Source organism: Elephantulus edwardii, unplaced genomic scaffold, assembly GCF_000299155.1.
Source record: "Elephantulus edwardii isolate Elephantulus edwardi_28Jun2011 unplaced genomic scaffold, EleEdw1.0 scaffold00272, whole genome shotgun sequence".
Classification (NCBI taxonomy): Eukaryota; Metazoa; Chordata; class Mammalia; order Macroscelidea; family Macroscelididae; genus Elephantulus; species Elephantulus edwardii.
The window spans coordinates 1,590,166-1,603,719 of record NW_006400022.1 but is presented as its reverse complement, the minus strand read 5'-3'; the positions used below and the strand labels follow the sequence as shown (position 1 = coordinate 1,603,719).

At 37.5% G+C, this 13,554-nt stretch overlaps 1 protein-coding gene across 1 annotated transcript in view; it reads right to left on the bottom strand.

Moving 5' to 3' along the window:
* Positions 1–2,648: 2,648 nt before the first annotated feature.
* Positions 2,649–13,554, bottom strand: part of LOC102857512 (arylacetamide deacetylase-like 2-like) — a 96,922-nt gene continuing 86,016 nt past the window's right edge. The window contains exons 4-5 of the mRNA XM_006900051.1: positions 9,064–9,235; positions 2,649–3,248 (exon numbers count right to left, since the gene is read on the bottom strand). Of these exons, the coding sequence (XP_006900113.1) occupies positions 2,649–3,248; positions 9,064–9,235 (772 nt within the window). The remainder of the gene's footprint in view (positions 3,249–9,063; positions 9,236–13,554) is intronic.

The window sequence follows — 13,554 nt, the reverse complement described above, 5'->3', positions numbered from 1 at the left end:
ATCCAAAAACTTCTCCAACAGGGTAAAAAGGGAAGCTACAGACTGGGCAAAAAGTATTTGGGAATGACATGTCAGATAAGGGATTTATATCTAGAATTTATAAAATACTTGAGCACCACAAGATAAAGGCAAATAATCCAATTGAAAAATGGGCACAGGATATGGACAGACACTTCACCAAAGAAGACATTCAGATGGCCAACAAGCACATGAAGAAATGTTAAAAATCCCTAGCTCTAAGAGAGATGCAAATCAAAACAACTATGAGATCTCATCTCACCCCAGTCAGAATAGCAAAATTGAACAGAACAACGAGCAACAAATGCTGGCGAGGTTGTGAAGAAACTGGAACCCTTATTCACTGTTGGTGGGAGTGTAAAATGGTGCAACCACTGTGGAAGGCGGTGTGGTGCTTCCTCAAAAAGTTGCAAATACAGATACCATTTGACCCAGCAATTCCACTACTGGGAATATATCCCAAAGAGACCACAACGGACATCAAAGCAGATATATGCAAACTCATGTTTATCGCGGCTTTGTTCACAATAGCAAGGAGTTGGAAACAATGGGTGGCCATCAACAAATAAATGGATAGAAAAGCTGTTGTATATTCACACAATGGAATACTATGCTGCATTGAAAAACAAGGGACTCATGCAATATTATTCAAAATGGGTGTCCCTGGAGGACATTATGCTGAGTGAAATAGCTCAGTCGCAAAAGGACAAATACTGCATGGTGCCACTGCTATAAAATGGGACTGACATCAGGGTTGGGATAAGACTGAGAAAAACTGGATAAATTGTGTATACTGCACTGAAACAGATGAGGGAGACAATAATTTAAAAGCAATGTATGATAGGGTATTATGGTTATCACAAGAGTCCACAATTAAGGTTGCATAGTGGAATGTACTTGGGGAGTGGGAGGGATGTGGGGGGATTGTGTACCAGAGAGGGAGTGTTTCTTTTACTTTTTTTCAAAGAGAGGAACGAACTGGGGAGCAAGGCGGGGGGAGGGATGGGCAGAGAAAGAAGTGCAGCAATGAACGAATGGAACCCCTAAATCTCTGTAAATGTTCATTAAAATTATTAAAATTAAAAAAATAAAGAAAAAAAACACACCACATTGATTGGCAGACCCTGTAGCTATACAGTAACTCAGTGATCAAATAAATTTCAGAGAAAACTCGTCTGTGGTGAAATCTGTTTAAAGGATTAAAAGACTGCATATTGTGATGACTAGAAAGAAAACGTCACACTGTAGGCACAAATTGTACTTTAAATATCTTTTCCACGTCACATATTTATGATAAAGTTAGTCAAACATAATACCAATTTGACTCTTTTTTTTTAAAAAAAAAAAGACACAAAATGCGGAAAAGAGCACCATATTATAAACAGCATCACTGGGACTCAAACATAAACAGAGCACATTGAGAGATCGAGGTTGAACCAGGTTGAGTTTGATTCTCATCACTCTGTAGATCTTAATAGTTATGTAGGCACTGGAAGAAGTTGTTCATCATTCTACAAGTTCAAAATAACATATAATCTTGATTTCTAAAAACAATTGCTGAAGAAATTTGATGACTAATAATACATGCAGTAATTTCACCTACATTTGGGGCTGATGTTGTTAAAAGTTTAAGTCTAAATATCTAGTCTGTATGAAAGTTTTCTATTCTGTTAGCCTTTTTACTTCTATGAGCTAAGATGATGGGCAATACATCTGAAAGCAAGTTGTTGTGGTGTTGTTGATTGCCTTTGAGTCGAGCATGACCCATAGCAACCCTATGAACAAAAGGCCTGAAGCCCCTCTACAACTATCGACATTTATCAAAGTTTATAGCGTTTCCAGAGGCATGTTGTTTAGGAATTGAATGCCACTCCTGCTTCCAATCTAAAATCAAGTATTATGTATATAATATATTAATGAAAACTTGTTCTATTTTATATTAAAACCAGACAAGTTGCTCGATTCTGACTCCTAGTTTCCTCTCTATGGGGCTTCTGAGGCAGTAAATCTTAATGAGAGAAGACTATTTTTTTTCTCTGATAGAACAACTGGTGGATTAAAACCATTGTTTTTTTATTATTTATTTTTTTTATTAACAGCCCAGTATGTTATGTACTATATCCCAGGATTCTTTGTAAAATTATTTTATTGAATATGTCTAAATAATATATGGAACATACTTAACTAAAAAAGATAGCTATAGTATAAATTATTGTATCCTACATCAAATTTCATTGGCATTTTTTTAAACTTTCTCCTCTCTGTTAACTATTGCCATTCCTATTATAGCAAAGGAAAAAGTATATTTTTGCTTCCCATAACCCTTCTCACATCTTATATTTCAGCATTGTTAGTCCATATTTAAAGTTCATCACCCAGAATAAATGATATTATTAAGTAATATAATAATGCTGAGAATATATCTATTTTAGCTGGATCTAAGATGAAAGACACTAAATAACCTGACTAAAGATATACATGAAGTATTAGTACTCTGATTCAAACAGGTTTATCCAAAAGGGCTGTCATCATTTGTCTGATAAACTTTTAGGAACAAGATAGAATTCATTTTGAAACTATAATTCCTTTAATATATGCTATATGATTAGATAGCTCTTTACATTAAGTATTTATAGGTTCTGATCTAGCCAATGAATGTACTTATCCCTTACTCTAAATCCTAGATGTAAATAATATGGTGATGTGATGAATGATAGTGCTGCATGGATTCCATCCTCTATATGATCATGAGCAACTTCAACTCCAGCGTTGCGAAGTCGTGTGACATACATCAGTCCATCATCTCTAAGAATATCATGTTGGCAGGTAAGGATATAGGTTAATGGCAAATTTTGTAATTGGGTATCATTGACCAACAAGGGTGATAACCTACTATCCATAAGTTCTGGATATGTGGAGTCCTGTCGCAGAGTTGGTTCTGTGTAAACATGGTTCTTTTTAAAATCTTCAGGAAGGAAGACACTCCAGTTAACCAACTTGAAGAGATGTCTTGATCCTTGAGGCATATGTTTGTTTTGTTTAAGTAATTTGCGGCATAATTTATCCATGGTCACATATAGACATCCAAGATTAGTTATAATATCTCTTGTCAAAAATGGACCAGATTGATATTCTTTGTGAGATGGTGTGTGGAAATCAACTGTCTGTAAGTAAGGATATATTAAAGCTTGTACTTTAATCTTATTTTTGAGTTCTGGATTATTCTTTATCTGAAAAAAAAGGTACACAACAACAAGTAAATAATCCAAAGGTTTCTAATATTAAGGAGAGGAAAGTTTACTTTTATCATATGAGAAGCTATGAGGTAAATGAGGTTATGCAAATTGAAACAATGTTATAGTAGACTGAAAGATAGCACATAAAATATCAGATTATAATATACAGAACATAAAAATTTTATTTTCTTGACAAAAATTGCCTTTTCCGATATTTTTAATTCTCTTAAGATGAGGAGGTTAACCTCTATTATCTGGGTGGGCTCTAAGTGCAATCGTATATTTTTGTATAATAGAGAGACACATGTAATTTCACACACACACACACACACACACACACACACACACACACATGAAAAAGATAAGAAATTAGAGACACAGCCTATACATCCATAATCCAAGAACTACCAAGGAATTCTTATATCCACCAGAAGCTAAAAGTAAAACTGTCATATTCCTTCAAGGAAAACAAAGCCCAAGACTCAAGCAGTCTCTATACCTTTCGAGGGCATTCAAAGTAACAGGTTGCATAGACACCAGTGATTGATTTTTAACTTGTTTCAGAAATCCTGAAGCAATACTGAATATAAACTCACATAATGATAAATTACACAATAAGCAAGATAAGCAAATGTTTGGGGCATCAAGAAAACACAGGGACCATTTATCGGATCATTTATCAAAAAGCAAAGGTTTTCAAATGCCAAGCAGATAGAACACAAGAAAAAACATGCACCTCAGTGGGAGAGAAATTCTAGGGCAAAAAAACGAAACTGATAATAGCTTGAATCTAGAAACAGAATTTTTAAAAAGTGTCCATTGACAAGTTTATTTAAGCTATGAGACTCCTACCACTTCAACATTTTTGTTCAACATAATTGGTAGCATCAGGATGGATGGCGAAGAGATTGAGATTGTTCACAGCTTCAGTTTGCTTGGCTCCACAGTCAACACTCTTGGCACTAGCAGCCAGGAAATAAAAAAACGTATTGCGATGGGAAAGTCTGCTGTTAGGGACCTCTCTAAAGTGCTCAAGAGCAACGGTGTCTCTTTGGAGACGAAGGTGCACCTGATACAGGCCATGGTGTTTGCAATCACTTGTTATGCATCAGAGAGTTGGACAATGTGTAGGGAGGACAGAAGGAGAATTGATGCCTTTGAGCTGTGGTGCTGGAGAAGAGTATTGAATGTACCATGGACTGCCAAGAAAACAAACAGATTCATCCTAGAGAGGGTTAAACCAGGCTACTCCTTGGAGGCAAGGATTCTGAGGCTTCGTCTGACATACTTTGGACATGTAAGGAGAGACAGGTCTTTGGAGAAGGACATCATGCTGGGTAGAGTAGAGGGACAGCGCAGGAGAAGACCCTCTATGAGATGGATTGATTCAGTGACTGGGGTAATCGGAATGGGTGTGTCAGAGGCAATGCTATTAGCACAGGATAGAGCAGGGTTTAGGGCTGTTGTACATAGGGTCGCTATGAGTTGCAAATGACTCGACAGCACATAACAACAACAACAACAACCCTCCTATGCAACAGAAACTGCTTCTTCAGGCAGGTATCTTTTTAGAATCTACTATTTATTTAATATATACAGGAATTGCAGGTGGACTATTGAGTCTACGTCTCACTGTATCTAGTCAGTATGCATATAGATCCACCAATGAGAGGTTTGGTTTTTTGGCTTCAGCTCCTTGCACATTTCATTATAATACTTAAATACTTTCTTCGCACACTCCCCTTTGGAATCTTCTGTTCAACTCCCTAATATCTTGATTTCTTCCCTTTGCTTTGGCTTCTTGGCACTTTAAGGCAATATTTATAGTTTCTTCTGACATCCATCTTGGTCTTTTCTTTCTCCTCTGTTTTTGCAATGACTTTTTGCTTTCTTCCTGAATGATATTCTTGATACTTTCCCACAGCTCATCTGGTCTTCGCTCATTAGTGTTCCAAGGCCTCAAACTTGTTTCTGAGATGGTTTTAAAATTCAGGTGGGATAGACTCAAGGTAAAATTCTGGTTCCTGTGAATTCGATTTAATTTCCCTTGGCTCCAGCTTGAACTTGCATATGAGTAGTTGGTGATCTGTTCCACAATCAGCACTTGGCCCTCAGCTTCTCCAGTGGTTCTTTCCACGGATGAATCAATCTGATTGCTATGCATACTAACAGGTGAAGTCCATGTGTGTAGCACGCATTTATGTTTCTTTTAAAATGTATTTGCAGTGAATAAGTAGTTGATTGTGCAAAATTCTATCATTCTATCTCCAGCTTCATTTCTGCCATGAAGTCCATGTTTTCCAACTACTGATTCTTCTTCTCTGTTCCCAACTTTTGCACTCCAGTCATCCATTATTATTAATGAATCTTGATTGCATGTTTGATCAATCTTTGGTTTCTTTGGTAGAAATCTTCTATTTCCTCATCTTTGGCTCTGGTTGTTGTTATTTGAATATTTGAATGATGATGGTCTTCACTGGACTTCTTTGTATGCGTATGGATATCCTGTCACTCACAACACTGTATTTCAAGACACATCTATAAATGACCTTTTTAAATATGAAAGAAACCTCATTTTTACTCACCTTTTCATCTCCAGCATAGCAGATCATATGATTATCTGACTCAAAATGTTCCATGCCAGTACATCTCATTTTGCCAATATTTACATCAATATTTATGTGTTCCATTTCTATCTTAACAATATCCAGTTTTTCTACATTCGTGGTTTTCACATTCCATGTTCCAATCACTAGTGTTCCTCCTCATATGTACCTCCATACCTGACGTCTCAGCCTCAGTTGCCATATCTGCCAGTCTAAGTGTGCTCTGTTGTACATAGGTTTTTTGAAGGCCTACTATTTAAGAAGTGGATGGCCAATTCTTCATCCTAGTCTGTCTAAATTTGAAAGCACAGATTTAGAACATTATCTGACAGACAAGTATACAAGCATTTAACAGAAAAGAGGAGATTAAAGATATTTCCAAATTATAAAAATAATAAATAGATTAGATTCAGTGTTGTCCCTGCCCTTGACACATGTGTCTTGACCCACCCCTTTCCCTGTTCCACCAGCATTCACTTCTATTCTCACCTACTCCATTCAACACCTATCTCCCCTTTCCAGCCCATGATGTGATGGTTTATAATCTCAAAATGGTCAATGCCACTCTATTTCGGCTCACTGTTTTTATGTGCCATCAAGTCAGAACTAATCCATAGCTGACTATGCAGAGACTGTAAAGTACAACTCCCTGACATCAAAGTCACACACACACACACACACAGAGAAAATGCCTGTTTCACATAAGAATTCACCTTTACCCTCACACTCTTCACTGCTCTGTTCTTTGGAAAGTTATCCTAGACATCATCTCTCATATGTTCTAGGCTAACAGCACTTCTCGTGCATTGCCTCCTCACTCTCCATTTTTGGCTGCTGAAGATTTTATTAGATGCAGATAAGGAAGATTTTAATCCAAGGCTAAAACCTCATTTACCCTATTTGTTTTGAACATATATAAACCCTCAGGATTAAGAACTCAGAAATGTTCTGAGATCATGGAAGACTTAGAAGAGAGAGACTGGATTTAGGAAATTTCTCTTTCTTTTGTAAGCTAAATTGTAAGTCAAAAAGTACCTTCATTAAGGACTTAACTTTAAAAAAAATAAATAAAATTTTATACTGATTTACTTGTTGTTATTGTTATGTGCCATCAAGTTGCTTGTGACTCATAGTGACCCTATGTAGAAGAGCCCCAAACCCTTCTCTATCCTGTGCCAACCTCACTGTTTCTGACACACCTACTCCCATTACCCTAATCATTGAATTGATCCATCTCATCGAGGGTCTTCCTCTCCTGTGCTGTCCCTCCACCCTCCCAGACATGATGTCCCTCTCCAAGGACTGATCCCTTCTTGCAACATGCCCAAAGTATGTCAGATGAAGCTTCAGAATCCTTGCCTCCAAGAAGCAGCTCAGTTTCACCCTCTCCAGGACAAAGCTGTTCTCCTAGCAGTTCATGGTATATTCAACACTCTTATCCAGCACCACAGCTCAAAGGCATTTTGTTTACATTGTTTTCAAATAGCACATTGGATATTTTCCATTTCCTTTACCCACCCCTCCCTCTACCCATCAAATTGTGCTACCCTGAGATTAACCCCTGGCCATCCTCATCACTTTGCTCTTACCCTCCAGCCTTGGATCCTCATACATGCTTCCCTAGTTATCTTTCTATTTATGCAATAATCATCTGATACAGTATTTGTCCTAATGAGACTGAGTTCATTTAGCATAAAAATTATGACTCAGCTCTTCCACTGCTTGGTATATACTCCGAGGAAATTAAAGCTGAAGCACAAATGGAGATTTGGACACCAATGTTTTTAGCAGTGTTATTCACCATTGGAAGAACATGGAAGCAGCTCACATGTCCAATCACAACTGAATAGGTTAAGAAATTATGGTACGTTCACATGATGGAATATTACACAACATGCAGGAACAATGACTTTGAAAATCATTACCTAACTTGGTAGGCAGTGGAGAGAGCATTATGCTAGGACCTAACTTTTTAAGAAATTATTGTTACTGAATGGTGAAATAAAAATTTGCTTACTAACTTTTAGGAAGATTATATATATGTTATTTATAAATTGTTCTTGTTTGCTATTGAGTCAAAACTAACTCATAAATAACTCTACAGTTGGGTTTTGGAGACTGTAAATCATAAGCAAGGAGATTGTCCATCTGTCTCCCACTGAGAAGCTGGTAAACTTGAACTACATCGAATGCCTTTGACTTGGCAGCAGAGCTCTTTACCACTAGGCCATCAGAGCTCCATAATTTATGACTTGTTGTAGTTGCTATTGTTAAGTGCTTACAAGTCCAAACCAACTTATAGCTGACTTTCCAGAAGGTTTTCAGAAGGTGTAAATTATACAGGAAGAGATTATTCATCTATTTCTTTTGAAGCAGCTGGTGAATTGGAACGATACACCTTTGGTTTGGCAATACAACTCCTTACCACTAAGTAACCAGACCTCCCTAATGTATAAGTTATTGTATGCCATTGAATTGGAACTGCTTCATAACTGATTCAGATTTTCAGAGGAAGGAGATTGTCCAAATCTCTCCCGGAGAGCAGCTGGTGGATTTAAACCTCATACATTTTGGATTGCAGGAAGTGCAGCTTCTTGTCACTAGGCTACCAGAGCTCCCAATTTATAGGTAGAGAGAGGTCAACAAATACATCGAAAATTATCTCTCTGCTTTTCTAATTTCTTTACATAGAACAGTGGTTTGGAAAATAGGAATTATGTTTTCAAATATATTAATTATGTGCAAAGTTAATATTTAACCATATAAAGCAAGGTTTTAAACATGTCATCAATTTAATTTACTACTACCATAATAAGTGATTCTTTCATGTGAGAAGGAAGCATAGCTCAAATATAAAAGAGTAACAAGCCTTCATAACAGAGATGGTAATAATTCCAAAAGATTGGTAGATTATGAAGTACCATAATATATTTTTTAAAACCCCCCTGTGACATTAAATGGCAGTTCTGAGACATAGAGAACTTTTCCTTAAAATCAGTGGGGTAACATAGTGCTTTATTTAGAATAGTAGCTCCAATTCCTACAACATAGTTATTTACCTAAAGGTAAAATAATGTGTAACAGTCCTTTTCTTTTTTAAAAATATAAGATAAAAATATATTTGTGGCTAAAATGACTCTTTTGAATGAGACTTATTGTGGGTGTTACATGTTCTGTATAAAAATATGATATATAAGACATACCATTTGAGTCACTTTTGTTGCCAGCAAACCCCCACAACTGTCTCCTGCAATACAAATGCGGGTAGGATCCACTCCATATTTCGCAAGAATTGTATCTTGTAAAAAGAAATTGACTGCAGTAAGGACATCTTCTAAAGCAGCAGGGAATCGATATTGAGGAGCTAGTCTGTAGCTTAAAAGGAAAAACAACAACAAATATTTATTGTTGGGTATTGCGTGTATAACTACAAGAATTTCTCATTTTAACCATCACATTTATCACATGATATTGAGACAAAGTTTTCTACTCATAGTAACCAATGCAATTACTACTAGCTTTTATTTTAAAATATGGATTCTGGTATAAAGATGCTTTAATTTTGGATCTATGAGGAAAGGAGACACATTGTCTATGCCACACACATAAAAGCATGTAAAAAATTTATTAAAAAAGAAATCTGTAGTAAAATTTCCCAGTATAATTTATCAGATGCCTGATGAAATTAGTGCCACAAGAAGTTTCAGAATGATTGATGATAATATGCAAGAGATTGTTATGCAACAAATTGGAAAGCAAGTAATTTAGAAATGACTTATTAGAAATTAATTTAGTTATTTTATAAGATTATATGTATCACTTTATAGGTGGAAACTGCTTGATAACTCAAAGTTTTAAATAGAAATAGCATTTGATCTAATTACAAATTTTACCTTGTTGCAAAGTAACTTGTGGGAGGGAATAAATCATTATAGTATATTTTAATGTGCAAAACTGTATTATAGGGGTGTGTGTGTGTGTGTAGTAGTAGTAGTAGTAGTAGAAATATTGTTGTTTCGTGTTGTTGAGTAGAATCTGATCCACAGCTGACCCTTCAGTGGGTTTTCAGAAGCAATAATCATAGAGGAGGATATTGTCCATCTTTCTTCAGCAAATAAGAAGCAGCTGGTGATTCAAACCCCATGCCTTTGGGATTGCAGAACAGTTTCTTACCATTAAGCCATCAGAGATATAGAGAGTGCTATTTAGAAATAAGGATAACGAGACATTATCTTACATACTTAGAACATGTTATCATGAGAAGGATATTAAGCTTGACTAAGTGTTGTTGTTATGTGCCATAAAGTCAACTGCAACTTATAGTGACCTTATTATGTACAACAACACTGAACCCTGCCCTGAGTCAATCTCATTGTTTCCGACACACCTAGCCCCATTATCTCAGTTACAGTGTCAATTCATCTCTTCCTGGGTCTTCCATATAACCTCCCAAGAATAATGTCCTTCTCCATGTCAAAAGTATGTGAGACAGAGCTTCAGAATCCTTGCCTCCAAGGAACAACTTTGGCTTCTCTTTCTCTAGGACAGATCTGGTTGTTCTTTTGATAGTTCATGATATGTTCAATACTGTACTCCAGCACCACTACTGTTGCTGTTGCTGTTATGTGCCGTCGAGTCGCTTGCGACTCATGGGGACCCTATGTACAACAGCCCTAAACCCTGCTCTATCCTGTGCCAATCTCATTGTGTCTGACACATGCATCCCGATTACCCCAGTCACTGAATCAATCCACCTCATAGAGGGTCTTCCCCTCCTGCACCGTCCCTCCACTCTGCCCAGCATGATGTCCCTCTCCAAAGACCTGTCTCTCCTTACAACATGTCCAAAGTATGTCAAGCGAAACCCCAGAATCCTTGCCTCCAAGGAGCAGCCTGGTTTAACTCTCTCTAGGATGAATCTATTTGTTTTCTTGGCAGTCCATGGTACATTCAGTACTCTTCTCCAGCACCACAGCTCAAAGGTGTCAATTCTCATTCTATCCTCTCTAGTCATTGTCCATCTCTCTGATGCATAACAAGTGATTGCAAAAACCATGGCCTGTATCAGGCGCACCTTAGTCTCCAGAGACACCGTTGCTCTTGAGTACTTTAGAGAGGTCCCTAACAGCAGACTTTCCCATCGCAATACGTTTTTTGATTTCCTGAATACTGATGCCAAGAGTGTTGACCATGGAGCCGAGCAAACTGAAGCTGTGAACAATCTCAATCTCTTCACCATCCATCCTGATGCTACCGATTGGTCCAGTGGTGAGAATTTTTGTCTTCTGGACATTGAGCCTCAGTCCATATTGAAGGCTGCAGTCCTTGACCCTCTGCAGTAAGTGCATGAGGTCCTCCTCAGTTTCAGCAAGCAGGGTTGTGTCATCTGCAAAATGCAGATTGTTGATAGATCGCCCACCAATCCTAACGCCACGCTTCTCCTCATAGAGCCCAGCCTCTCGGATAATCTGCTCTGCATACAGGTTGAAAAGGTATGGAGACAGGACACATCCCTGGCGTACACCCCTCCCAATTTTGAACCATGCAGTGTTGCCCTGCTCTGTTCTGACTACTGCCTCTTGGTCCAAGTATAGGTTTCGCATTAGCATGATTAAATGTTCTGGGATTCCCATTCCTCTCAGAGTCAGCCACAGTTTGTTATGATCCACGCAGTCAAATGCCTTTGCATAATCAATGAAACACAGCATTGATCCTTCTGTCATCCTTAGTCATTGTCTAGCTTCCGGATGCACAGTAATTGTGAAGAGTATGTCCTGTATCAGGCACACCTTAGTCTCTTGACTGATATCATTGCTCTTTAACACCTTAGTGAGGTCTCAGCCAGCAGATTTTCCTAGTGAAATTCATCTTTTTATTTCCTAGCTGTTGGTGTCAAGAGCGTTGATTGTAGGACTGAGTAAGCTGAAATTGTTAACAATCTCAATCGCTTCTCCATCTATCATGGAACTGCCAATTGGCTAAATGTACAGTCAACAAAAACAAGAGAAAGTCCATTATGTAAGGTAGATTAATACAATGACTGTAAGAATGGCTCAAACAATAGAGGTTGTTAAGAGGGTGTATGACTGGAATATACTTTATTTTGTTTTTTATAATGTTGCTATAGGTTGGACAATCAACAAAAATGAAAGAATTTAGCTTATTTTCCAGGATATATATTTAGAAAGAGGGAACTTGGTTACCCATTACATGTTTAAACTCATTGCTGGCGAGTTGGTTCTAACTTACAGTTGTAACACTGAGTTTCTGAGGCTGTAAAATCACATGGAAGGTGATGGATGCCTATTTTTTCCCCAATGGATCCAAATGGTGGATTTGAAACTCTAGAGAGGCAAGTCCTTTGGGTTAGCAGCACAACTTCGTGCTTATATAAACTAATTTTTAAAAAGTTCATTTTTCACATATTTTGCTTGAGATATATTAGGTGGCAAAGGTGGAGGACACCTAAAAATTTTAAGTCACTCTTTAGAGATGCCCTTGATGTTCGCCTAAATTTTCAAGATTATACCAAAAAAACTACTATATGTCAATTGATTTGTGGCAATAATACATGACTATTAATATAAGTGTACTCTGTATTTCCTAAGCTATTGTTTTCACAATAAAAAGAATCACATATTATCATAATGTAAAAATACTAAATATACTTAGTTACTTTTATCAGAATTTTGGATATACGATTTAATGTATATATGTGTGTATTAAATGTATATATAGTAGACCAGTGACCTAGTGGCAAGAAACTGTGCTACAATCCTGAAGGCATATGGTTCAAGGCCACAAGACACTCCATGGGAGAAGGCTGGGCAATCTCCTACCGGGTAATTAACTGCCTCTGAAAACCCACCAAAGGGTCAGCTGTGGATCAATTCTGACTTGATGGTAAACAACAATAACAACAAAAAAGTAGATATACATATTTATATTGCATACAGCGTTGTTGTTATTATGTGCTGTCAAGTTTCTTGTGACTCATAGTGACCCTATGTTCAACAACCCAACACCCTGCTCTATCCTGTGCCAATCTTATTGTCCCTGACACAACCATGCCCATTACCCCAGTCACTGAATCAATTAATATCATCGAGAGTCTTTCTTACTCTGTCCCTCCACTCTTCCAAGCATAATGTCCCTTTTCAAGGATTGGTCCAGCCTTGGAACACATCCAAAGTATGTCAGATGAAGTTTCCAGAATCCTTGCCTCCAAAGAGCAGCCAGATCTCACTCTCCTACTGACGAATCTTTTTGTTCTCCTAGCAGTCCATGGTATATTCAATAGTCTTCTCCAGCACCACAGCTCAAAGGCATCAGTTTTCCTTCTATCATCACTAGTCACTGTCCAGATTTCTGACACATAGCAAATAATTATAAATACTATGGTGCATCTTAGTCTCCAGACTGACATTGTTTTTCTTCAGTCCTTTGGAGAGGTCTCTGACAGCAGACTTTCCCAATGCAATTCATCTTTTAATTTCCTGGCTGCTGGTACCAAGAATGTTGAGCCAAGCAATCTAAAGCTGTTAACAACTCAATCTCTTCTCTATCTATTGTGATGCTGCCAATTGGTCCAGTGGTGAGAATCCTTGTTTTCTTAATGTTGAACTTAAATCCATATTGGAGGCTACAGTTCTTGACCTTCCGCAGGAAGTGCTCCAGGTCTTCCTCAGTTTCAG